General features: G+C 45.2%; 1 protein-coding gene across 1 annotated transcript in view; it reads right to left on the bottom strand.

Annotated features, from left to right (window-relative positions):
- Positions 1 to 27,186, bottom strand: part of adka (adenosine kinase a) — a 135,679-nt gene that overhangs the window by 98,438 nt on the left and 10,055 nt on the right. The window contains exon 4 of the mRNA XM_036547129.1: positions 6,282 to 6,360. Coding sequence (XP_036403022.1) covers positions 6,282 to 6,360 — 79 coding nt within the window. The remainder of the gene's footprint in view (positions 1 to 6,281; positions 6,361 to 27,186) is intronic.

Consider the following 27,186-nt stretch of genomic DNA (forward strand, 5'->3'; position numbering starts at 1 on the left):
CTCGACCACTTTGGTCAGGAAGTGACAGACTGTGATTAACTGTAACAACAAATCTGAGGTACACTTTTAATGCTGCCGCTCTTTTATGCATCTTGTACTCAGGATGAGGTCCTTACCAACTGAGCCACTGGGGAGTACCAAAATACTCTAAATAAAACATTCGTATTATATGATACTCTTATACTCTTAATATATATTGCTGTTAAGAAAATTAATATTAAAATGATCCAGAGTAAAATGGTGTGCATGTTATCCATTCAATGCTTACTTACTGTGTGTTGCATTGATTAATACACCACACTTAAACTAGCCAGTATAAACGGGCCATTCAATTACAAGTTTTACTGAGAAAAGTAGAGAGTAGCTTTGGAGTGTGAGAGAAGGAAAAGAGGAGGCTAGGAATGCTTTCATGATGACTTTGGTAGCCTTAAGCCTTGGGGTCATGCTTAAGAAAAATGTCTGAGCGTTAGTTCTTCAGCGGTGACAGCCTCTCCTGCTCCTCTGCAGTAGTTACACGAGAGCTACCTTTGATGGAGACAGGCTGGCGGCGGAGCCAAGGGCTGGAGAGGGGACAGAGATGAGCCGCCATTCCCCCGGATTACACGCGTAGCACGGGGGACGGGCTCGCTCTTATCCCCGTCCGGGCTTTGATGTGCGGGCCGCGTGCGCCAGCGAGCCCCGTGGTTCGCCACCTCACCGGCACGCGTGAAAGGGAAGCCGCTCAGAGCAGGTGAGCCTTCATCTTCACAGCTCCTCCGGGGGCACGGCGGCCTCGACTCCGAGAGGCCCTCCATCAAGCGCGAAAACTACACCCCCCCCCCACCACCGCCACCACCACCACCCCCGCTCCACCTACCCAGCACATCAAAGAGCCATCCTGAGGTTTGAAGCTCTGCCCTTAATGGAAATCAAACGGCATCCGGTGCTCGCGGGGACCGAAACCAATGCGGAGGTGGAAATGGAACCCGCCTGCGTCTGATCTCTGGGGACCCACTGCACCGCCAGCACCTCAGAGGGGCGAAAGCCGTCCTGAGGGGAACGTTCCGGGCATCGCAGTGCAAGGCACAGAGGCGGCTACGGAATTAAGTGATGGATGACAGACGTGATGGAGTGAAAAAAGGATTTAGAGGTCCGCCGGACACACCAGGCCGTGTCCTTTAGCCAGCTATTACACTGTAGCGCACTGCGGCTGTCATCTGGGGTCACGGAAAGGAAGCTATGGTGTTTGATTGCGACAGCAACAGCTGCAGGTTTTATAAGACAGCCAAAAAGCAAACCTGATCCTCGTTATAGACTCAAAGGACACATGACCATCTAATACGTAGTATATAGAGTAGATACACAATATGCTGGTAGTAAAATGTCATGAATATATAGAAAGATGCTACATAAAAACCTTAGTAAGTGTTACCTTTTTCTTGCTAATAAGCCAATATGGGTTCATTGCACACTGAAACTAATGGAAAATACATACACATTTTTCCAAATGCCTCACTTAAGATGTTACTTTTTCAATTAAAGGGTAAAAGGTGCGCTCACTTAGATTTGTTTTTATTATTAGAGCAGATGCCAATGCAGTGAGAAAAATGATATGGCAACACTGCAATTGCCAGAGAGATTACATCATGCAAAACAAAAAGAAGGACAGGTGTGACAGCAGCATTACAACATAAGGTTACATAACATCATGCAACAGACAAAGCCAGACAGACAATACAGACAGCAGAGACATTACAACAAAAAGCAACATGTAAGGAAACAACAGACAAAGCAAGGCAAATGACAACATACAATAGAAAACAGAACAGGGTGAAGGACATGACGCCGATCATATGAATGAGGTCATTCAGAATATGATAACCATGTTGCATTATTTGAATGCGTATCTTGTGATGGAAGTACAAACACAGAAATGAAGACCGTAAATAACAGAAAGAAAGAAAATTTCAAGACAGATTATTGGTCTCTCCCCCACAACCCCACCCATGCCCCATACAACCAGTACCCCCAGGCCCGGCCCCCCTGCCTGTCCAACCTACCTCTTACCACCCCGTCGACACTCTCTGCTCTGCCCACCCAATCCCCTTCCCCTCCCCATATCCCACCTCACTCCACTGCACACGCCCTGAGCTGAGACCATGCCCTCCCCCTCCTTCACACAGAGTGTATCCCTCCCACCTCAATTCCAATGAACAGCGGAAGTGAGGTGAAAACCGCAGAGGAGCGATACAATGCTAAAAGCACTTCCAGGGGTGTTCACTGAGAAGCTGTCAAGAGCATGTTTCTCAGGCATGTCCCAAGTTCCGCAGGCCTTGTCTTTACAGAGTTATAAGCACTTAATATACTGTGTTATATAAATAAAAGAAATTGCTGTATCAGATTTGTGTAGTGGATCTACCTTCAAGTATGCACGATTTCCCTGTTAATATAAACAGATTTTGGATGAAATTACAGACTGAAATGTCCTGATTAGAGAAGCCAAAGATAGCAGATTTAAGGAAAAAGTGCATATTTTCTTCTCTTTCCAGGCAACGCCAGAGCGGAGCCCAGAAAGGGGCGGTATGGGGGCAGGACCAGTACACGTGTTCTTCTACCCTAAACCAAGCAGTAGGAGCAACAACGAGCATTTCTATCTGACGAGACTTTCTTAAGATGACGCTTAACTGGGCAACAGCAGTGAGGTAATGGGGTGAGGCCTGAATGATACTTCCCTTATTTTAATTTTCACCAGATGATTGTTGTAAATGATGCAAATGGTGCAATCTAGATTTGCTGCGTGACGGCTCCATTTTATTACACCTACAGGAGCAATTTTTTCCTGAAGAACTGACCTTGTTTGTTAATTGTTCGTGTAAGAGCCTGGGAGGTAACAGTTACTGCTGACAGTAATATCGCTTGGGCTCAGAGCTGGCATTACATGCTGGGTGCCTTGCGAAATTCCAATTAGAGCTACTGAGCTACTCAAGATGGCATGACATATTCATGGCATATTCCTTTAATGTTGCACTGATGTTATATTTAGAAGTTAAGTCAACTTTGATGTCAGCATGATAACATTTTCAAATCCCATGTTGAGCTTCTTTTTCCCAAATAAAATAGTAATGCAGAGAAAGTTTGTGTGTTTGTACAACATGGACCAAGAGAATAGAATTTTTACAGTATCATGGTTTTAGAGAGCAGCAGAAATTTAGCCCACCCAGTTTACTGAAAATATAGACTGGAATAAAGCTTCACGGAGGAGGGATTAAAAAAATGTTTCAGGACAGATCAAAGGCATATTTAAGATGATGTATACCTCCTTCTGTAGCAACACTTGTAACCACAAATTTTGATATAATAAATTTTACCCCCCCCTCGGGAACACTAGATGACACCTATCTGCCACCAACACTCTGCTAAATACATGAATCTCTCTGATGCAAAAAATTAAGATTTGCATGTTTACAGTCAAAGGGTTAAAATTCAGATTTACTCTTGCCACTTGCTCCTTTCTAATTACAATATTCATGTCTCTGTATTTCTCAAGAGGTAAAGCCCACATTTGTTTATATTGAGGTAAAGACCTGAAAATAATTCAATGGTATTAATAGTGTTGCTAATTAATGCTTTCCCTTTTAGAAAGAGGATTGTGTCATCAGCCAATGACTCACTGAGTACTGCTCTTAGACAGCACAGAGCCCATAGTCACTGTGGCTGTATTCGAAAAAGCATGCTATACTACCAGTGTATACTGATTTTGACCAAATGTAGTATGTAGTATACAGTATGCGAACGAAATGAAATTTCCAGTACGCCAAAGATACCCGGATGACGTACTGATTTGGAGAAATATCGCCAGAATGCATCAGAACAGTCTACCTCACCGACTATATCCCATAAGGAGGTGCGGCTGTAGACGTCACAGGTAATTTTGAGGGTAAAAAGCTGAAAAACAGCTTGACTTGATTATGAGCCTGTGTAATTCCATTATATTTAAATGACTTAAATTTAAAACTGTATGACATCTGTAATTAAACTATCAATTGTTTCTCACAGAAAATCTTTTTATTCATTAAAAAAACATTTTTATTTTCATACACATTTTTACCTTATTACTTATCTGACGACATATAAGCTAACAGGTGTAACACCATAAAAAGTTAAGCTTGCAAGCTAGCAGCGTAGGCTACTTACATTGTATTCATACTCAAATATCACAGCCAAAATGTTTTTTTCTTTTGGTAGCAGCCCTTCTCCTCCTCCATGCCACATTATGTGCCCATACCACTGAAAGGTAAGACATTGAAAAGAAAAAACCTGAAAATACTTCAACTTGCAAATACTTTTCATGAACTCGTCAATATTTTTCACCCGTGAGAATGCTAGTGGCGTCTAACGGGAAAGTATCATGAGGAAATCTGGACGTTTCTAAACTCACAATGATTTCACGCAACAATGTGACATACTACAAATGTAATCATTAATGGTTGCATACTGGGTACTACACTGAAAAACAGCATGCAGTATACAGTATATACTTGTGTAGTACGCAGTACACAGTATGCAGTAGGCAGTTTCGAATACAGCCTGTGTCTTATAGTTATGTTGAACTGCAGACACAGTGTAGCAGTGATCCTAGGTATCCCTGGCTTTGCAGTGTCTGACACGCTGAGCTTTCACTCCCAACCCCACTGGGCATGACTCGGCCAATCAGAGTTGCCGGTTCAGGCCGAGGTCTCCTTGATGTGCAATCAGAGGGCCGGCTTTGAAGCCTTCCTGGGCTTTTACATCCAGGTTAACGGCTTGACATCCAGGTTAACAGCTTCCGCCATAACGTGTTCATCTCAGAGCCGGTTACGCCTCTTTCCCCATGAGTTACCCATAAGAAGGGATTCCAAAGAGCTACACTTGGGCTCCAATTCAAATCCGACTTCGAGGAAGGAATCGAGGCAAGCTTCATGTTTCTTGCTCATTTTACATTCATCTCAACAGCCACTCATGTAAAAAAAATGTACTTAAACACCTCAGACATGTTTAAGGGCAAAGTGCAATAAGCGCCCCTTGCTTAGCAAAGACACTATTTGTACTCTCTAAACCGGCTTTTAATCTTTACACCTGAGACCTTTACACCTATGACTGAGAACGTGACAAGGAAATGAAGGCAAACATAGACCAGCTCTCTTTCGCGCTCAGGAAAACCTGTTAAGAAGTGTACACCTTTTCTAATTGCTATTTGAGGAGTTATATCTTCAGAGAAGGGAATCCGTTTCAGTGAACACTTTGGATTTCAGCAGGGAGGAATTCATCTCCACCGCGTCTCCTTTGATGTCTCTCTCCGCAGAAATATTGAAAAGCCCATCTCGCGCTCTTCTGACTCAATCTATACATCTCAAACCAACTGTAACCGTGTGGACGCACAGCTCGTAGTTAAATTTTGGCTCGTACGATCAAGTGGAAAATCAAGTCAGTTTAGCCGAGACAGAGCTCAGAATGAGCTTAACGTCGGCCGTCGACAGCCTGCACGGAGGATATATTCCAGAACTTTCAAATTTGAGAAGACAACAGCAGCGGTGAAGGGTAGCGGGGGGTGGAGCTGATAGTGTTTTCTACTGCAATCCTTCCGAGGGTCCTCATGGAGGCCCAAATTGTTTACATAAACAGGTTGGCGCTTTATAATTAAAGAGCGTCTGCGCTAAGCGTGTGTCGGTGTGTCACTCAGAGATGGGCTGCTCGTGCCCGTCCGAATGTCACGCTCCGGTCGCGCCAGCTGTCGGTCCCTGGGGGCCTGCTTTGCGCCCTGCACGCTCTGGGAAGCGGCGTCCTCTCATTCATCACGACGTAGCTACAGCAGACCTCTCCCAGGAGGGATACCTTTCAGTGCCGCTCTGACTCAGTGCTCGGACTTGATCATCATCTAATCAGCGTCTGTCAGGGGTGTGTAACTAATAAGTGCAGCATGCTTTATATTACAGGTATTTAGCCACTGTGAAATAAGCATCTCTGCAAGTCCCCAGCGTGCTGGCAGGCATCTGCATTCGTTGTGTATTACCTGCTGTGACAAGTTAAATGCATTTACTTGTAATTCTGACAAGCTGCAGCTCGATGCATTTAAACAAATTAGGGGGAACAGACTTAGATGTGAGGTTCATCTTGTCATGGTGAGCACGGCGTGCTTATCAAATCGGGATGCTGCTATACTGGGGTGTGTCTGGACCTTTTGTCCGAAGGTAGCGCTGAGCTCCCTGGCCAGTCCTGGATCAGGGGTGGACAACACAGACAGGGGAGGAAAATGGAATGCAAACCTGGGCGATTTTCATTGAGTTTTGGGTGGAGCCTCCGGCGTGGTATTCTACTTTGAACTTCTTGACTATTTCCTCGAACCTGAAAAGACAACAAATGAGAAAGAACAAGAAAGGAGGGGGTCAGAGGCTTCTGGGGAAAAAAAAAAAAGACACATAAGCTGTGAAGATGCAGCCGCGTGCGAGTTCAGCCTTTGTAAACAGGAAGCTGAGAGCTAGCAGCGCTCGTTGCAGGGCAGTAGCTGAGTTCTAAAAATACACCGGGCTACAGTACGTGTGTGTGTGTGTGTTGTGTGTATATGGGAGCGTCATGCGGGAGGAATGCGAGAGTGACCAAGCAATTGACGTCTTTTGCGCTCCACCGCTGTTGCGTTTTTTTTTTTTTTAAGATGTTTGTGCGCCAGGCCCAGGGTGGCAACGCGTTCCTGCAGCATGCAAATGGGCCTGGCCACGGGCGGGGCAGATTCTGAAGCCGCTGGCCATGCAGGGTAACTGCTGAGGGCTCGATGGACCTCTGTACGCTGGCGAGAAAGGAACCGTCTGCTACCCTAACGGTCTGGAGCCGGCAATGAGTGCCGCGTTCCAGCATCACAAGGAAAATGATGTGAGAAGAGATGCTTAAAGTGAAGCAGCTGTGGCTCAGCCTCCACAGGAACTGTGAGAAGGGTAATGGCAAGTCTGGATGTGTGTAACTGTGTGTGTGTGTGGATGTGTATATGTGGTATAGCACAGGCGTGTGTACGTGTGTGTGTGTCTGTGTGGGGTACGGTGAGTATGTGTGTGTGTGTGTGTGTGTGTGTGTGTGTGTGTGTGTGTGTGTGTGTGTGTGTGTTTGGTATGTGTGCATATGTGGAAAAAAAGAACAAAACACATTGCTTGAGGAGCACAGAGGGATTTTTTTATATGACCATAAAGACTCTGATGTCAACCTTTGCTTTAATATCAAACAAATCCCCCACAGAAAGTTTTGTTTTGTATTTATAGAAAACAGTAAATGAGGTCATTCAGCCCAGGCCTCTGCAGAGGGGATTAAAGAGGACTGTGAAGGCCCACTGCGCGGCTCAGAAACACGCAAACCCTCGCCTGGCCGTCCCTCCCAAACCGTGCCGCGGCTCGCAGCGCCCCCATCTGGACAGCGGGGAGGGGGGGCTGCCCTCAGAGCGTGGGAAACAACACATCAACTTCCTTATTTGCAGAGTCGCTAACCACGGGTCCGACCGCACGGCAAGGGACTGTGCTTCAGAAGAAGAAAACCACACACGCCTGTTCCTCTCTGCGTCATGTCCTCCACTCCAGCACAGATAACGTCCCCGCCTCCGTCTGACTCCGTCTGGGGCCTGAGGTCGCTGGCCCTCAGAACGTGGGGTTTTGGCGAGGTCGCCTGGGACAAGCTTGGAGAGCCACGGTGGCTCTGTCCGGTGCACCTCCCACCAGTCCACCAGGAAGGGGGCAGAGGACGGGGGCAACACCGAATGAGAAGCTGAGGGCAGCCGCCTTTGCCTTCTCCTCAGAGAGACAGGGAGACCACAGCACAGCAGGAAGTCAAAATACCAACCCAGAACGCCAGTGGCGTGCCATTTACTGTACATTTCTCTGTCGCGTGCTGCTACTCTAGCAACTGAATAAACGCAAATAAACAAAGCCGATCGAGAGAAAAAAAATAACTGTACTCAAAAAGCTACAAGCACTCTCCCACCAAACAATGGGCATTTTTCAGAGTTATGTTCTGCCAAGTATACAACATCAAAGGAGAACGTCTTTCCAGTCTCTGAAAATAAAGTCATGACATGAGACAATCATCATATCATCAATCATCATTACTATCATCGCTCTAGTTTAATGCATTCACAAGAACCTCCACTAACTATGCACAATGCATTAAAGGAGACGAGTATATTACTGAGGGAAAACTATCAAAAGATTTATTTATAACTGGCAAAAAAGCTTAGTCAGCATGGAAAATAAACAAGTACCATACAGTACTGGCATGGACTGGAAGCCAAAGACAGAGAGTCCATCATTTGTTGATCTATTCTGTGACAGGGGGAGTCACTTGAGAGTGAGGTCACCTGGCAGCACTTGGGTACCCTGTCGCTCAGCGATGCAGACATTTACAAGCTATCCTGGAACTAGATGACATCACCTACACTGTTTACACAGAGCAGCCAATGGGAGGGAAGACAGGGGACATGATCTGTGGGTTATCTGCAGTGTGCAAAGACACAAGGACCCAGGGTAAGTGTTTTGCTGGCCATGAAAGAGAATCTACAAAAGAATTATCTTAGATTGGGACTTCCAAATAAACCTTTTTGAACATTTTTAACACCTTTTCCCCACAAAATGGAAGAAAAAAAAAATCAGTGTTGAGCGTCAGTGATGCACACAGCAATCGCCAACTGAAATGCGACAGCGCTAACCAGGTCTGCAGCCCTCTTTTTTTTGTTTGTAGGCGTAACCCAGGGCAGGTACAGTGAGCAGGCCCTCGTCTCGGCTCACGCCCCGTCTCACCATGAAACAGCGATGCAGATGGCTTCCTCTGTCACACGCCGCAGCTGGCAGAACTTGCCGCTTCCTGCGGATCCACCGAAGACGTTCAAGTGGTTTGCCATTCCACGAATACGAACAGACTGCATGCACCGAGCGTGCGCACACACACACACACACACACACACACACACACACACGCTACTGCTCCACTTACCGCGTGTGTGCAGTCTGACTGAGTAACCCGCCCGTCTGAAACTTGCACGCTGCGGTAACCTGTGAACTTCAGTTCGACTTACTTAATGAAGGAAGTGTGGTGCGACAGCCTACAGCCTATGGTCTCGTAAGTGAGCATCCCCAGTGCTGCATAGCTGTCTAACACTTACTCATTCGTCGCAAAACCCTCAGAAAAGATGGAACAGAGATCTATTTGTGCCAAGCTTCTAGCTTCTTCCAAGACGCAGTGTAGCTGATATCGTAAGTTTTAAGGCACCGTTTGGGTTTGCGCAAGATGCTTTTGCGTGCTACTTACAAACACTGTCCAAGTTTGAATTTAAAGGGAACATGCTTTTGAGCATACCGAGGGTCTTCCTCTGCCAAGATGTGGATATGGTTTTAAAAGATCATGTCCGGAAACAAAAACAAGGTGACAAATGCTCGGCTTTTGTGCTTAAGTCAGCAGCTGGTGTCAGATGGCTCCCCCCACAAAAGCAACACTTGTTTAAATGTGTTCCTCAAAGTTTAGGACGCTGCGGTTTGACCGAGCAGGGGCCCCACTTACAGCCTGCAGTTCAAGCATTGGATTCGTTGTGTTTACACATTTTTAACAATGTGTTCCGAGGACGCATCTTCAGAGAGGAAATCGCATGCCTTTTAAAATATAAAAGTTCTGTTTATGAAGACCAGGTTAAACGTATGAACACCAAATGTTAACTTGTGAGCGGGGGTGGGGGGGGGGGAGCAGGAGGGAGAAAAATAAATGGCGCAGTCAAGAATGTCAGCCTCCTCTCTTTGAAATACTCTACCACAAATGTTACGGGGATTGCAGAAAAAAAAATGCACTTAAATGTCAGCTTGATAAAAGCCAAAAGAACATTTCTCACATGTGTTTGTCGTTAGCTATATTAAATCAAGATGAGAAATGAAAGTCATTTAAATCACCAGTTAGAACATCGACCTCCTCTAGCCAGCAATTTAAGAGAGTCTGCGTTAATAATAACAAAAATAATTATAAATTAAAAGCCTCTTGGCCAAACCCTGCTGCTGTTGTTGTTTTTTTTGTACATTTTAAACCCCCTTTTAAAAATCATCTGAGGAATTCAATTTTTTTTTTTTTTTTTTTTTGGAAACCCCAGCACTGATTAACAGGTCTGTTTCACAGAGAGCAAGAGAGTAGGAGGGGGGAGACATACAGAGGGAAAAGGGGGGGTTCTGGTACTAATAAAGAGGCCATGTCTTATAGCTTCATTCAATTCATTCAGATAAATCTTTGATGCTCATCAATCCGAGTTAATGAGATCCAGATCCCCCAGCCGCCACTAACCTCCTCCCACTGAAAGTGTTTCTCTAAATCAGAAAGAACACAATTAACAGAAACCAATCAGACTGCTTGCTCTAGTGCTGAATGCCACTGCGCTTCACGCACCCTTTTACGAGAGGTGAATTCTGCTGCTCATCCACATGGGGGTGACAGTGAGTGACTGCAACAGCATTCGTAGGGCTCTAGCCTGTTAGACAGATGGCCCTAACACAGGAAACCTGACCAATCATATGCCAGTACATCTGTATATAGGGAAACCACAATGTGCCACATTTCTCACTGGACAAAAGTTTAAATGGCTGTGTTACAACTCAACTTGTAATGCAACTGCCCCTTCTGACATTACCTTATGATATCATATTTAGCTTAGCAACCCAAAAAAAATTGTTTAATATCAACTAGCACAGTCTACTGCTACTCGTTGCATGCCTGCATACAGTTATTGGCGTCAGTATTTGAGTAGTTGGTCCTTCCAAGCAATTAAGGCAAAAGCAAATATGAAATGTGAAATTGCAAACGAAACCACAGCTCTCTCAGCCTCTTACCTCATACGCAACACACGAAATTAGTCAACATCTATGTTAAATGTTGTACGTGATCCATTTCAGAAACTAAATAGAGAAATCTGGACACCCACAGGAAACATAAATATTCCGCAGTCATCATTCACCACGAAGAGCTCCCAGAGGAGTGTGAGGGTAAAATATGTACTTTTTCAGGAGCCTTAAATAGTCAAACTATGGGACACCGTGTTCTTGGTATAAGTCACTGCTTGCGTGCACATGTGCAAGGCTTTGAGTGAAGGGGTTACTACAGGTAAAGAGGAGGCACCCTTTGAATCTGGGTATTTTTCTTCGGACAGGCTTCACTAAATCCAAATCCAGTCACACCGTGCGAGAGATAGGACGTCTCTCTCACTCACCTGCGGCGTATGGAGAACGTGGGTCTAGCAAGGCGCGAGTTTCACTCTGGTGTCCCTTAGCTGAGGCGATCTCTCTGCAGCTTCAGAGGGTTCAGCCAAAGCAGCGCGGCAAACCCATGAGTAACATGCAGCAGGCCAAAGAGAAGGCAACCAAGGTCCGATCTCTGACAATACCCAGCTGTCGGAGAATGATTGATCCATTGTTAGAAGCGCTTATGCTTATGCCATTTCGGTGTAGTTCACCTGTCTGGCTCACCTGTTGGTCTTGGCCAGCTAAGCACTTTCTCTGGGGCTCGTTCTGAAATGCCGCCCGGCGACTCAACAGCAGAGAGAGGCACGAAACGAGCTCTCCTCTCCCAGGAGTAAGGGATCACTCCAGCACCAGGGCTAATTCACTCAGGAAGCCGATCGATCCCCCTGAAAAGTGATTAGCGCTGACTGTGGCCTGATGCACTCTGTTCCAGCCACTCACTTCCCTGTATATACATCAGTGAGAGCCAGCCATGCCTGAAGGTGTCTACGCTACGGGAGAGCAGGTATCGCACTTACAGGCCCTATCAGAGCACAGATACCTATGGTCGCAGCTGATAAGAACAAGACTTTCACTACACACACACAAATGAACAAACATACATATGCATGCACACAAAAGTACATACACACAGTCATGCATGCACACACATGTGGAGCCACACATATGCAAGCATGCGTACAGACACAGGCAAACAGTCATACACATGCATGCACACACACACGACTCCACATGTACTCATTCATCGTTATGAACTGACAGACATGCAGTTAGAGACAAACAGGCAAACTACAATGGACCAATTGAGAGACTGATGTCCATGATACACCGTATACAATACACTACAATACACCACATTACCAGTGTTCACAGACAGACACTGTTAATCCCACCCTGCCTGGACAGAAACCCGCCTGCACAGTGTTTGGGGGAATCTGCTTCAGGATGCCAGTGACTAAGGCAGCTTAGTGCCCGTTCTGCCCCCGTGAGTCCGAAAAGGGCCCTTCTCCCTCGGTGACTCATTAACAGGCGGGCACGACCAAGCATTCCAACTTCAAATGCCAGCCCCTAAAAATAAGCCAAGTGGCCGTCTGACTAATGCCTCCATTAGTACTTCCTTTTCTTCTGAGCGGGATCTTAAATGCTAACCTGAGGAGATGCAGGTAGAGCCCTGGTGATAATTATAGTGTTCCTGGAACGTTCTCCTTAAACCTCTTGTACTTCGTTTATGACTTGCATTAAAAAAGGAACATTCCCTCCCCTCGTGAAAAAAAAAATGTTTTTCCAAGAGGTCTTATGCACGCAATTACAGAAGGCTGGTGGACGTTATTGGCACTTTCTGACTCTCCCATGCAAATGGAAGATGCCGCTGACATATTAACAGTCTGTAAACGTGCGTCTGAACCATTAGAGCATTAGTGTCAATTCCACCTCCTGGGGGCTATGCACTTTTTTTTTTGCTCTCATCTCTGTTCTTGATTACTTAATTAGTTCAATCAATACTCAATAAATATTTATTTTTACAGTGGTTTTGAAATGTGTGGATGTAAATGACCAATTAATTACTTAACAAAACTCAGAATATACACAACTTTCAGTGATTCTATCCTGACATCTACTTTAGGCTTTTGAATGTACAACTGTATTAGTAATGATGTGGCAAAGATTTAGACCTGAAAGACTGGACAGGAAAATAGTTTTAATGTCTCTTCCAGATACTGCACACTGCCTGCCTGTCATATTGAAATTCCCAGGTGGTGAACAGTAATTATTCAAATTGGAGGAAGGCCGCTAAGTATAAGTTACCGCGGTATAGGCTAGTAATAAGAACAACTTTTTTAAATCAACATTTATATTTAAATCAATATGTTCTTGAGACATGAATGGCAAAACTGTCACCACCGTTCACCAGTGGGCTACATTATGTCACACAGTTTGTTTTCTTAGTATGTGCAACTTCAACTGAAGATGAGAAGATTAGGAGGGAAAACCAAGATATTGTTTGACAGGGACAGATCATCACTTGGCATTTTCATTTTGAGCCTGGAGATTCACACTCCGACGCAGCCATTTATCTATTCATACAGAGACCTTTTCTCCCTGTGGGTATCCTGTTACAAGGTACAGGTGTAATATTAATTCAACATCTTATTTAAATAATTAACAGGCTGAAAAAAAGATTTCTACATATCTGGCTTTATAAGGGTACAAGCTGTCTGAGAACTGAGAACTCTGGAAAGAGGGTGTGCTACACGAAGCTTACGCCCACTGAGACTGGGTGCTGTTGGGAACACACAGTTCCCACACAAGAGTCAGACGTCCGGATTTTTGCTGGGCGAGTCGGTCCTTCGCAGACTGCTAAAGCGCTGCACATGCACATGTGGCATAATTCATAATGTCAGACTCACATACTGTCTGCATACTTTGCTGTGGAGATTTCCCGTCTGCTGGGGGGAGGCCCGTCGCATAGGAAACCCTATCACGCGGGTGCGAGTTAAGTGCAGGGCGATAAACGCCTCTCATTAGGGCACCTGTTAGGACTCGTTCGCTACGAGGGAGCCCGTGGGTGTTTATTTCGTGTTGGGCGCAGAGGGACCCCGAAATCCAACACAGAGCTTCAGAGAACCCCGCCCCTCCCCACAACCCCAATTTCTCTGCAGAAATCATTTATGTGAAAGTCTAGTTCAGACACTGGAGACGCTTCTCTCAAAGGCTTTGAAACAAAAGGCGTTTGAAAGGAGCAGCTGTCTCAAAACTTTCCTTGAGCCTCCTTGCGCGATCAAATAACATAATTGCCAGAATTTTTTTTTTTTTAACCATTCTCAGGCTGAGCCCAAACACCCTCTGTAAGCTACAACCCCCTAACACAAGATCATGAATATAATGTGAACTGATATTGGTGACAAAGAACGGATAGCTGTAGTGATCATTTCTAATTTTAAGAGTGGTTTTAAATAGATTATTCATATGCTAGACATGATTTTACACTACCTGATGAAACAGGTAATGTCACCATACCATCAGCAGCATGATACTGTGCCCCCCTTGGGCAACATCCTCTGATACTCTGTATCTCTTCGCACACAACATACTGGAGTATGATGGGGGGCCTAAATCTGGGGCACGCCAGTCAATCAAAGGAGAGGGTGCATTGTGTGCACAGAGAAAAGCAACACAGCCAATACAGGCAAAAAATGTGCATTACACCTACACGTGGCACGGTAACACTAAAGGGTTGACGTTAATCTAAGAGGGTCTTTTTGACAATGTATTGATAGCTCAATCAATTTCCGCGTTAGTCCTGCAGTTTTCACAACAGCACAGTGTGAGGGCTCCTTTCGAACCAACCCCTTATGGCTTCATCAGAGCAAGTAAAGCCACCAGACCAGGGAATCATAAGCTTGATTCTTTTAGAGGTTGCCACTACAGTATCATAGAACTGACAGGGAACCATTAGTAAATAACAGCATCACTGGACTTCCTGTTGCAGCGACTTCGCAAAACACAGCGAGGCACTAGTGAACTAACCTCTTTACTTCAACCACATAAAAATGCCAAACTGTGCGACGGCTGCTGTTACTTGGCGACAGCAACATCCAGCACCCCACATCCGAGGCATGACACTGCACATGTAACAGCACATTACTGCAGACTGGCAGCTGGGACAGAACTGTGACAAACGACACCATGTGGCACTGCTTTCAGCGGGGGGCTCAGTTCTTGCACACCTTTCATGTTGTGGCATCTGCAAACTCTTACTCTTCCTGTGGAAAAACAGGGACAATTTGTCTGACGTGCGCACATCTGTGTTATAGGTGTGATTGACACCTTTCTGCTGCAAACTGCCGGCTGAAGCCACAAGATTGTGACAGCAGCTGCCGCCGGAGAAGCTTCCAGTCTGCGGCGCCGCTGACGTGCCTTCAAGTGTCTTCGTGCACGAATGCTTCAGTGAAGAAAGGCGTCGTTCTAAGGAGGAGTTTTTTGCGTTCGTTAAACGGTGCTTCATTGCATCTGATAGGCCTGGCAATGTTTACCTGCCAAACGGGACCTGAGGGCACAGGTGATGGGATGTAATGAGCGTAGTCTCAAGATCGGTCCAGTTTATAAAAACCAGTCCTCTCTGATTTTTAGGGTCGATAGTGGGAGCTTGAGACTCCTTTAAAAGGCCCATCATGTGATTTAGCTGAAAAAACAGACCTCCGGCTGACAGGCATCTGGATTGGCTTTCACCGAGGGGGCCTGAGGCCTTGAGCACACGGGGGCAATTCATCGCTAATGATTACCCTGGAGCCCCCCATCTCCCTCTCGGCAACCTGTTCACTAACTGACCCGATCCGCTTCCAACGGCCTACAAATCACAAGGTCGGCCGAGGAAATGCCATCAATCAGGGCGTTTCCCCAAATTAAGGGAGGGGGCCGCAAAAACGTTGAGCCTGCCCAAGTCCTCCTAGCTCATTTCAACTGGGGACAGGCGCAGAGTGTTCTTCTCTGCCTGAGCAGGTTGAAAAGGATTCCTGACCGCTGTTTTGTGTCACTACGCATTTATATGGAAACAGGGTGCTCAAGTTGAAAGCTTTGCAATTTGTGCCAAGCTTTGAATGGGGAATCTTACCAACTGCAGATCTCTACTATAAAAATTAAACAGTATGCCCACAGAGGGGTCAAAGGTCACTAGGCTTTAACACTCAGGATGAAACTGAAAACACAAGGATGTGGCTCAAGGGGAACAGGGGTAATGGGGGGGGGGGGGGGGGGGTCACACCTTTGTGGGTCCGCGTACCACCGGGCAAGTGCCAACCGGAGGAGCTAAAGCAATTGGGAGGTCACAACTGACTTACATACCAGAAGGGGGCGACATGTGAATATCCTTCCTGCTGCGTGTAAGAAGGCCACAAAATTAAAGCAGAGAGAGACTCAAATAGAGGAGGACATAAATATTGTTGTTTCTCCTCTAATTAAACTGTTGGGCAGTCCCTTCACACACGGAGAGCACACTTTATCTGTTTTAAATCAATACCCCATCCAGCTCACCCAGCAGGAGACAGCCCCATCCCTTTTTCCCCATTCTGGCCACTTCTCCCTGGACTCTCACCAAGGATGAGTGAGAATTCTGTTACGGTCTTCTTATTTAAAGAAAAAAAAAACAGTTCTTAATTCCATTTTATATTGATTGGCCAGTCTGCTGTCAAAAGGGTGTTATTCTAAGCATCGTCCTCCCCCCAGCTGATATCTTTTAAGTTATAGCTTGTGCCACCAAACTGCTTTGCGAAAACAGCTTCCAGGTGGATGGCATTTGGGTAATGAGCCCTATGGAGTGTAGGAAGTCAAATCAAAGAGCCAAGGCGTCAATATCTGCTTGTCTTTTTGTGGTCTCTGCTTCATGCCAAAACCCAGATCCTTGCAGGTCTTCTTCCTTGCGCAGTTCAGCCATAAAGCCAGCTTGTTTATAGTTACTCTAGACTACTAGCTCACTGGAGAGAGAGGCACCCTGCACACAAGGGCCATTTGAATACATACAAGCAACTGGGATGTCACAGCCCGCCCGCTGTGGCAGCTGGTGTCCAACCATCACCGTGAGAGGGCACATACTGTTTCTGTTTCCAAACAGCCTCTTCGTTATCATCATCACCACAGACATAGGCAACCATATCATCAGGCTGTAGCCGGTCACCCACAACCCCACTCCACCCAAAATCTTCCCAAGCCTGCTCCACAAGGAGACAACGGCTTCTCTCTCTCCTCCCCTTATCTCTAGACAACAGACAACCTGCATCGCTTCTTAAAACATATGGTCCATGCCCTCAAAAGTGAGGGATCATTAATGACGGGCCACTCTACTGTCATCTTGGAAACCCAGGGAAGGTATTTTTTTTCACGGTGTGGATTTGTTTGAGAATATAACTCTGTGATTTGCTCTGGTGGTGAGGTGGGGGGGTTTAAGAGAACTCCTCAGCTCCCTGCACTTCAAACCTGAACATAAAAAAAGAGACTCTCCCAGAACTCTCAGGGGCTGACACAGGGGGATCTGGAGATTTATAATGTTCCTGCGTAAATAATTCATTTCTGTGCTGGGAGAATGCTGCCGCGGCCTAGAGTGAACCTAGAGAACGCGGGGACGGGAACTGAACGTTTCCATCTTGGAGACCTCACAGTGAACCGCCTCTGTGAAGTTATTTTAGCTCCAGTGCATTCCTTGATACAGGTGAGCACCCCCCCCCCAGTTAATGCCCCAGCTGGCTTTTTATCATGCTGCTCTGAAAAACGTTTTGCTGTGATCACAGTGATGGGGATATTAGGAGGGTTAATCGTTCTGCTTAGACCAGTCTCCACATTAGTTGAAATCTTAAAATACATCTGTACTCGTTCATTCCAAGGTGACAACAAATGAGACGATCACCATTCCCACAACCTGTTCCAGAATCCAGCACAATAACACTGCAACAATTCACACTGCTATGGGCCTGGTCGGAAACCCACTGCTTTTTTTGTTTGTTTGTTTGTTTCTGGCGCCATCTGCTGGTGGTTTCAAGGCTGTAAAGGTGATTCAATGCAGATTGAGGATGGGCAAAAATCAGGATTGCATCAGCCACCTCCCAGCTAAGGTTCCAAACAGAAAGTGTGAGAAAGCATTAAGCAGATTCAGATATATCACAGCGACTCATATTTGTTAAAATCCTTTTCGGTGCAGTTTGGCACAACAGAATGCAGCAAGGGAAACATCCATGGGTCTGTGGAAGCCACAGTAAAGACGGGGAAAGAAAAACAGCTTGGCTCCTGTCCATTTGGCCAACGGCAAGCCAATTAGAGACAGCGTGGCTTACAGCAAGAGACAAAGACATATTCTGTTTCTTGCAGGAAAACAAGCAGAGTTCCAGTCTCACATTAATCTTCAGTATTATTTCATTGGGGTGCCATGGAGATAAATACTGGGGAACCCTGGGATGGTCCCCTAGTGGCCGTTAGGAGAAATGACGCGTTTTTCTTGCACTCCCAGAGAGCTTTCCACAGTAAAATTACTATGCAATAACTCACAGCACATAAATTTACGATGTCATAATATGTACCACAGATAATTTAGATGAGAAAAGGAGTCCCCATGGCACTGCCTCATATTACTGTGGTGTAAAACAAAAACGGCATGAAGCAGACACTTTGAGCACAGATAGCCAGGGCAACAGGGGGGTGCAGTGGCTACAGACCCGGGACTTTAATAGGAATATTGCAGGTTCAAGTTAAGGCATTACCGTGGCACGTTCGCCAAGGTACTTAACCTGACTAGCTCCAGCCCATGACCAGCTGTATAAATGGACAGCATGTTAGAAAAATAAGTAGGTTTATTTGCAAAGGAGCCAAAGACCTAGGACATGACAAAAACAAGGGGTAATATCTGGATAGGGAAAGAATGGGAACCATAGGAGTTTGATCTCCAGGGATTGGGGGAGGGGGGGGACCTTTAAAGAGCTGGATGTACACTGCTCTCCTTCACTTACTTGAGTGTAGCCCAGTGAACCTTGGGACAGGAGCAGGTGTAGATAGCGATCATGCAGCACTAGGAGCTGCACTGTGTGGTCAGGAAGGGATCACTTGGACATCCATAGACATGCAGGAGCAGGAACACGTACACATACAATCTCACACATGCAGGCACAAGCGCACGTGCATGCACATACAAATGGAAGCAGCCATGTATATGTGAATGAGCACACACACACACAGACACACACACACACAGACACACACACACACACACACACACAGACACACACACAGACACAGACACAGACACACACACAGACACAGACACAGACACACATCGACAGTGCAGCCCAACCATGAACCACAAACTCAACTCTGCCCCCCAGGTCAAGCACCCCGGCTATGAGCCCCCCCCCACTCAGAATGCTAATGGCTCTCCGGCAATAAAGCCAGAGTAAATTATTCATACGCCAGCAAGTTCCCTCTGCGCGATGAAAAATTTACCTACTCTCTGTGCATTAAAAGGCAATTCTGCTAATCTGCATTTAGCACAAAGGAGGACATCCGCAAGCTAACAAGATAACCTTTAAGGGATCATGTCCTCACTGGTGAAGGCCACAGAGGAGAATGTTAGAGCACACAGGGCCAGCGTGATGGTGCAGGCAGCGGTGCGCTAATCCTGCACTGTCAGCACCGAGATCACAAAGCCGCTCTCCGCTGCCGAGCTCAATCACCGCTAATGACATTACATACCATTACGTTTGCTTAACAGCCGCTCTCACCCGCATAGCTAACATTTCTGAGTTATCCGTTTATACAGATGGATGTTTACTGAGGCGATTTATGTTAAGCACCTCGACCCGAAGGTGCAACAGCAGCAGCCAACCTGGGAACTGAACTGGCACAGGCCCCGTTTCTTAGCAATATGCCAGATAATGAACTGCTTGCTGGTAATAACATGGCTGTGTGTAAACTATTAATGACTTATAAGAACCTTGGGCAGTCAGGCTTGTTCTATGGGAGGGGAAAAAAAAAACCTTGTGAGTGTTAGTTTGACATACCAAGTACTTGCAAGCCAGCCTTCTAAGGGCTGTTTACTTTGCATGTGCAGCTAAACAAAATCTCCCTGGGGTCCCTTTGCAAATACTCCTTGACAAAGAAAAACCAAGACCCTAGTACTATCAGATTTGGGTCAATTCCATTTCAGCATCCTCATCCATGAAGATTTGTCTATGAATGAATTGACCCCCAACTCTGATACATATTACAGAGGCACCATCTACTGTCTTACACCAAGGAGACAACGGAGGGTTTCAAGCTTTTTTATTGATTCATTGGGAAAACAGTAAGGAGAAACAAAACGACAGGAAACACCACAAAATTAAAATCGTCTGTAAAATAAAACCTTAATCAACAACCGAGTCGTACAAGTGAGTGAACCGTGGGGTTCCGGCAAACAGAAACCTGAGTGACTGCTGAAGCAGGGCAGTGGTCAGCTGGTGAAAACAGTGAGGGAAGACAAACTGGGATCTGGGGAAGGGGGGGGCTGGAGTGAAAAAAGACCCAGTGCCTGCTGATTAAAAGAGCGGAAAAAAATCCACAAAACTTCCGAGGCATCGAGTCTGCTGCCGGCTCAGGTTCTCAGGTTAATCCTTCTTTGGCTGCGCTAAGCTGCCACACTCCAGCAAAGAAGGGTTCTGCCCCACTGGCTCCCAATCAATTAGGCCCAGGTGACTCCTTCTTAAATAATTGAGTTGATTCAGCACACACTCTTCCAAGTACTTGATCTCAAGGGGGCCCCCCTGGTGGCCACATGGTGGTACTGGTAACATAATAAACATTAAATTATGTGCAAAAGAATCTGCTTTCTACACATTCACATTTACTCATTTATCAGATGCTTTTATCCGAAGTGGTGAACGAGGCAATTATGGCAAGCCACATCACGTGCAGACAAGAAGTGGTAAGCACAGGAAACAAAACAGGTTTAAAAGAAACGCAACTCTAGTTCAATGCTTAGATAATGCTCAGTTCAAATGGAAGAACCATAACTAGTTACTGCATTACTTAGTTAATATAAACTACTAAAACAAAAGGGTAGTTTTGGAGGTGGAGGCAGGTCTAATGGTCCATGAGGAACAGTCTGAAAAGCTGGGTTTTCTGTCGAAGTTCAGTGGAGACTTCACATTCCTGGCAAGCGCAGGCAACACATTTTACCTATGTGGCACCATCATAGTGGGTAAAGGAGGCTGACGGCATCCGAGCGAGACGATCTGGTTGGGTTGTAGAGTCAGATAAAGCACTGTGTGGTATAGGGGAGGCATTCCTCTGGCTGCATCATACGCCAGCACTGTGCTTTTACACCCGATGCGAGCAGCGATTGGCAGCCAGCGGAGTGAAGAGAGGCAATGAGAGACTGCAGACGCCTCGGCCGCAGCAGGGCCACAGCATTCTGGACCAGCTTTGGCACACCGGGAGGCTCAACAGGAGTGGTCTGCAGACATCACAAGAGCCTGGGCTAGCCCGGGCATTACAGAATAAAAGCCTTTATATGCCCTTTTATGGTGTGCTTGTACCTTCCCTGAGCTGTTTTAGTTAAAAAAACACCAGTCCCATTTAACGCTAACTGGCTGTAACGCATGCTTATAATTTGCAACCAATGTACTGGGGTCCTTGGCACATGGGTACAATTACATAATACTGTTACACAGTATATAGTGCAGCATCTAATCCTATTTGTGGCTTTTGAAGTTACACTTGTGTAATAACTAGTGTGTATGCACACAGTAATTACTATGTAGGTACACAGTAGTACCTATGGAGGCACAGTGCAAATACATAGGTATTACAGTCTTTTCCTGTTACGAGGGCCAAAAACATATCAAAAAGTATGAGAGTAAATGAATAACAGGTTATCATGTAGTCAGACAGTGAAACAGATACTGGTCAATACATGCGGATGACAGAAGAGCAAAAGACAGTGTAACACAAAAAACACCGCTACATTACATTAGCTTTTGCTGCCACATGGTGGACATTTAGGGTGCAGCTCACATACCTAGGCCAAAATATACTCCATTCATTCAACTCCACTGGGCTTCACTGTAATTCATAGAATCAAGGGAAAACTGAAAAATTGCAAGAGTGATCAATCATTGACCAATCAGAAAGATTTTGGCTCCAGCCCAGTGAATGAGACTGAGACAGGGAACTGAAGCACTGGTAAATCCAGATTCATACAGAAAATCTAGAAGATTGAATTGAATCTAGAAGATTGAAGATTAGCCTTGAAGGGAAGGCAGAGAGAAGAGTAGTCAAACTGATCTATATCGACATTCTAACACTTGCCATTTAACAAAATGAGAATAATGAATTTACTCTTTTTTCCACCACCATCATATCAGTCATCTTGGTGTCATTTTCTCTGTCATTTTACAAACACTCAAACTGATGTTTTGAGTTTCAAATCTGAACACCATAAATATCATAAACTCCACCATAAACTCCCACCATAAATATGTTCTTGAACTGTCAGCTACAAGCCAAAGACACCATTTGCTAAACATTTAACTATGAATTCTACATAAATTACACCTCAAAATTGAACATATTTTGCTACAGCAAGCTAGACTAAATACAAGGTTGTCAAACCACTGAGGAGAGCATGAAACTTGGATAGTTTGCCAACAAACTATACAAACACGTCTCTCTCTGTTTTCAATTAACACTGCTGCATTGATTACTGATCATGTTGTGCCTTCCTTAATGCCTAAATAACCATATTAATCTTAGATGATCTTGCAAACCCTTTAAATATTCACATAAACTAATGCTAGAAAACTACCTGTGAGCAGCACAGGGTATTACTCAGATTCTGCCTTTTTCAGCCAGCATGACTGAGCAGGCAGAGATGGGCGAACAACACCAAGAATGGCTTATTTTTTCCAAGGTGTGCATGTGTATGTGTAGCGAAGGGTGAGAGCAGTCACCCCACCCAGCCTCGAACCTGGGTCTACGGGGTACCAAATCACAACGCCAAAGAGCCAGGCTCGTTGGTATGGCAGTCAGCGTGCATAGTCAGCTATAGTGACAGCACTGTCACACTGCCCTCCCCTTCGAGAAGCGTGCCCATGCGCTTCATACACAAAGGCGTATCTTGCGCATTCCCCCACCGTACTTCTCCCATCCCAGGGTGTCCCACTCACTAGTGCTTCACCCATCTCTAGGGTCCCTCACACCGGGGTCAACCTAACCTAGGGGTCCCTCATACGGCTCACACACTGGGCGCGCTCCCGACGGCCTCACAGCAAGCCATCCCACTCTGACCCCATACGTAGCCAAAGGGCGAGAGCAGTCACCCCACCCGGCCTCAAACCCAGGTCTACGGGGTACCAAACCTGCAGCTTGACCGCAATGCCAAAAGCTAATGTAATGTAGCGGTGTTGTAGCGGCTTGTTGGTATGGCAGTCAGTGCGCATACTCAGCCGTAGTGACAGCACTCTGACACAGTATAATCTAACTAAACAGATACTGTAGGTCTGTCATGCAAAAGCTTCATGGTGTTTAATGTCTAGTAATCCAGCACTGAACATTTCTTCTAAAGTTTTGGTTGGAGAAAATGGAAAAAAAAAAAAAAAGTTTCCTTATAGTTAACATTATACTTAAGGTATGTCGTCTAGTTATCGTCATGTCTTCACCATGGGGGAAACAAATTTGACATAGTTATTTGACGAAACAGATTTTTCTTTTAAAATGGTTTTAAATTTGCATAATGTATATTTACAGTAATCATAGCAAAAGGTGTTGTACACAGTGGATATAAAAATAAAGATGATTTTATCAAGAGAAAACAGGAAAATTCTGTTGTACTTGTAACCATTGTATTTAATTCCCTCGTAACAATGAAAAGTAATTTTGACCAGAATTTTGAATAATTGTACTGTATGAGTAAAACATGTTTGGACATGTTTTTTTAATTCAAAATTACCTTTTTAATTGTATACCTATAATTAATTAATGTTAATCAAATGTGGATCATTCAAAGCAAAGTAAATCTGACTGAACTTTGCACAACTCAAAAATGCACAAGAATAAAATCCAGAGGCATGACAGTGTAAAATAAGAAAAAAGATGGAACACTGCTTACCTTAAGCTTCAACCAGCAATTTGCTGTAGCTGTTGGGGGTTAAATATCATGTGGGAACATGAAACCAGCCGTGTTTGGTAATATTTGGAACACCGGTCCATAAAGTAATCAGAGCACTGCTTACGTGTACAAGGACCCGCACCCCCCAAAGGGTAAAGGACAGAGCTGAAGCTGGATTAAAACCTGCCGGATCTGGCAACCCCTCCGATGTGAACCTGGGACTCCAGACACTCTCTTTTGGAAAGCCCCAGGCCATTACGTGTCAAAAGGAGGGTGTTACACATTGTGGTTAAAACTAAATGCATGCCGGCTTTCCTACGTCAGTCAGTGTTTCGCTTTTAGTTGATTCCCCCCCTCAAGTGCAGAACTCGAAATCTTCACACATGACAATCCCAGGTGCATTTCTCAAAGTAAAATTAGAGACCGCAATCTTGGCATTGAGTGACTCTTTTTTTTTTTTTTTTTAAACTTAGTTTGTATGAAGTGCCATTTCTAGACAACCAATCTACAACATCTCACACTGACTGTGATCTTGTATCACCACAGTGAGAATGCTCCACAGAACTCTGTAGTCAGCTTTTAATGGCCACAAGGTGGCAGTATTGACCATTACTTGTTAAAAACTGCTGTGGAACATTTTAGCCCACTGCTGTTTAACGCACATTTTTCCAGCCTGAAATCTTCTCATGAAATGAAAACAATTACCTAAAAAAACCTGAAAACACTGCTCCTGCATTTGCATGCAAAAGTGTCCCAGAGAAAAGCTGCTTTTCCATGTAATGCACTCTAAATTTAGCAACCTTACAGTCTCCAAGGCAATAAAACAGAGGGTCAGTGACACAGAGGGTGTGACAACTCCAATAAAGGGTACACTGGAAATGGCCCACAGGCCTAGTATGGGCAGAGAGGCCACACAGCTGCACAACTTAAAAGATCAAAAACACAGCCATGTTTTTTTTCATAAACTGCTATTGATAATAAAGTATAGAAGCACACTCTTGCCCAATGCTGCATAAGATGAGGCTGAAGTCTGATCGAATTTCCCAAACTACACAAGAAGGGCTGGGCCTGTCCACCAGTTGTCACGTGTAGTTCCACTTATGACCAGTCTGTGATGGGGGCGCTGTGCTACTTTCTGGATCTTTCACACATGGCTGCTCCCACCAGTCAGAAAAAAAGATGCCATTGGGCATAGTCCACCCAGGCATGTAGGAAAAGCCAAAGCTTTCAAAAAGCCAATGGATATTTTGAAGGTAGAGCTCTGGGTTGAATAAGTGCACAACAGGAAAGCAAACGTGTTTTGGATCGACATACTCCGATTACCCCGTGCAAACTAAAAATTAAGCTTTTGTATGGTTAATGATTTTACACTTGCTTTCTGGCAGCTTTTTAAGATGTCACTTGCTCAAGTGAGAGCCCTAGAAGAACTCTAGAGCCCTAGAGGTTATATCAAAGATTCTATTCTTCGTCCGAGATGCCATAGGCCATCCTGTCTCAAGGCTCTCAAAGCCAGTGCGTTCTCCTTTAAAACAGGTTACATGCAGGATCTCTAAACTAGCAAAGCATAAGCACCTTTCAAACAGGCTTTAAGAACACACCAGCGGACCCCATAGGACAGCAAATGGTAAGTTTATGCACTTTTCAGCCTCAGCAACGAGATATTTACAAATCCCCCATGGAGGTTGACTGAAATGCTGCCTGTGGGCCTGATCAAAGTAGGGTTTACAAGAGGCAGGGAGTGGAGACCTACCAGATGACCACGGAAGTGTGCCCACAAAATCAGGGTGATATGCACCATCTGCTCACTACAGGTGCCACTGTATGTATCACAGAGTGATAGCATTGTGGCCTAGTGGTAAGGAGCAGGGTTCGTAACCCAGAGATTAACAGTTCAATTCCCCTGTGGGCCACTGCTGTCCTACCCTTGGGCAAGTTGCTTAACCCAAACTGCCTCAGTAAAATATCTAGCTGTATAAACAGATAACAAGCAAATAGAGTAAGCCACTCTTAAGATAAAAACGTCTGCTAAGCTACTGTAATCAGCCATTTATAAAGCCAGAGGTGTCTGTCAAGCAATGTAGGTAACCCGCTGAAGGGCAGAGAAAGGTCAATCATAAATAATATAAAATGCAATAATTCCAATAATATAAAACACAAATCAGTAATTAGTAATTTAAAGCATTTAAATTACTTGGCCATTTCAACAATGTGTGGGCCCTATCCTTTGTTATTCCACTTGCATAAACCAGTAGTCACAGATTAAATGCAACTGTCTGGTTGCCAATAAAAAAAAACAAAAAAAATCAAATCACAACCTGACACCACCACAGTTGTCAGTGAAAAATGAGCATTTTTCTCTGCGGTGCAGAGATCGCGTGGCAAAACGCTCCATGTTTGTTTTTGTTTTTTTTTTGCTGTTTTCAATCAGCACACGAAAGTCCTCACTATCACTAAGCTTCATTCATATCACTGCGCTCCATGTCATTACAATGGTTTTGTTTGAAATCACAGGCTGCCAAACCGTTCCAGAACGTCGGCTGTCATCGGAGCATGGCACCGTTATCAAGCACAAGGCCCTCTGTGGAGGAACACTAACCGCCCACCGCCTGTTATAACGGACGCGTCTGCATGGCACGTCTCCACAGGCGAGATTAACCATCAGTGATTCAACAACTTATCTTTTCATAAAAGGAAAACCCCTTTTGCAAGCATGTGGGTTCGTCCACGAGACCTGCCAGCTTTGTGGATCTGACTGCACGCTCGGAGAAACCTGGAGAGCGATTCACAGAAGAAATATGAATAAATATCTGAAGTCTGTGATTTGATGCGTTTATTGAACATATGGTTCGAGAGGCGTTCATCTGCACCTCGGGGTCCAATGTCTGAAGAAACAGACAACACTGCCTTTCTGTTCCTGGGTTATGTCATTTAAGAGAAAAATCTGCCCGTCTATCACAGCATATTCCATTTACAGCGCAACGTCACAACGCCCTGATAAACCCTTTCCATAATTAAATCAGCAAAACCGGTTCTCCTCGTAATATTCTGCATTGTTCGGAAAATTTGATAAACACGCCCCACGACATGTGCTTCGAATTATATTTCCTGTGGCCTAGCGGATGAGCGCAGGCCTGCTCAGAGCCGGGGCGTCTTTGAACAAGAGCACAGTGTGGCGCAGGGCCCAGGGTGACGCAGCTGTGTAAACCCACAGACTCGAGCTCGGAAAAGAGGGCGTAGAGCGCGCCGTCCTATAGGACCAGGCATCCCGACTTAAATGCGCAAACAAACAAGTTTAGACACTGATTCCTC

Source organism: Megalops cyprinoides, chromosome 15, assembly GCF_013368585.1.
Source record: "Megalops cyprinoides isolate fMegCyp1 chromosome 15, fMegCyp1.pri, whole genome shotgun sequence".
In the NCBI taxonomy this organism is placed as follows: domain Eukaryota; kingdom Metazoa; phylum Chordata; class Actinopteri; order Elopiformes; family Megalopidae; genus Megalops; species Megalops cyprinoides.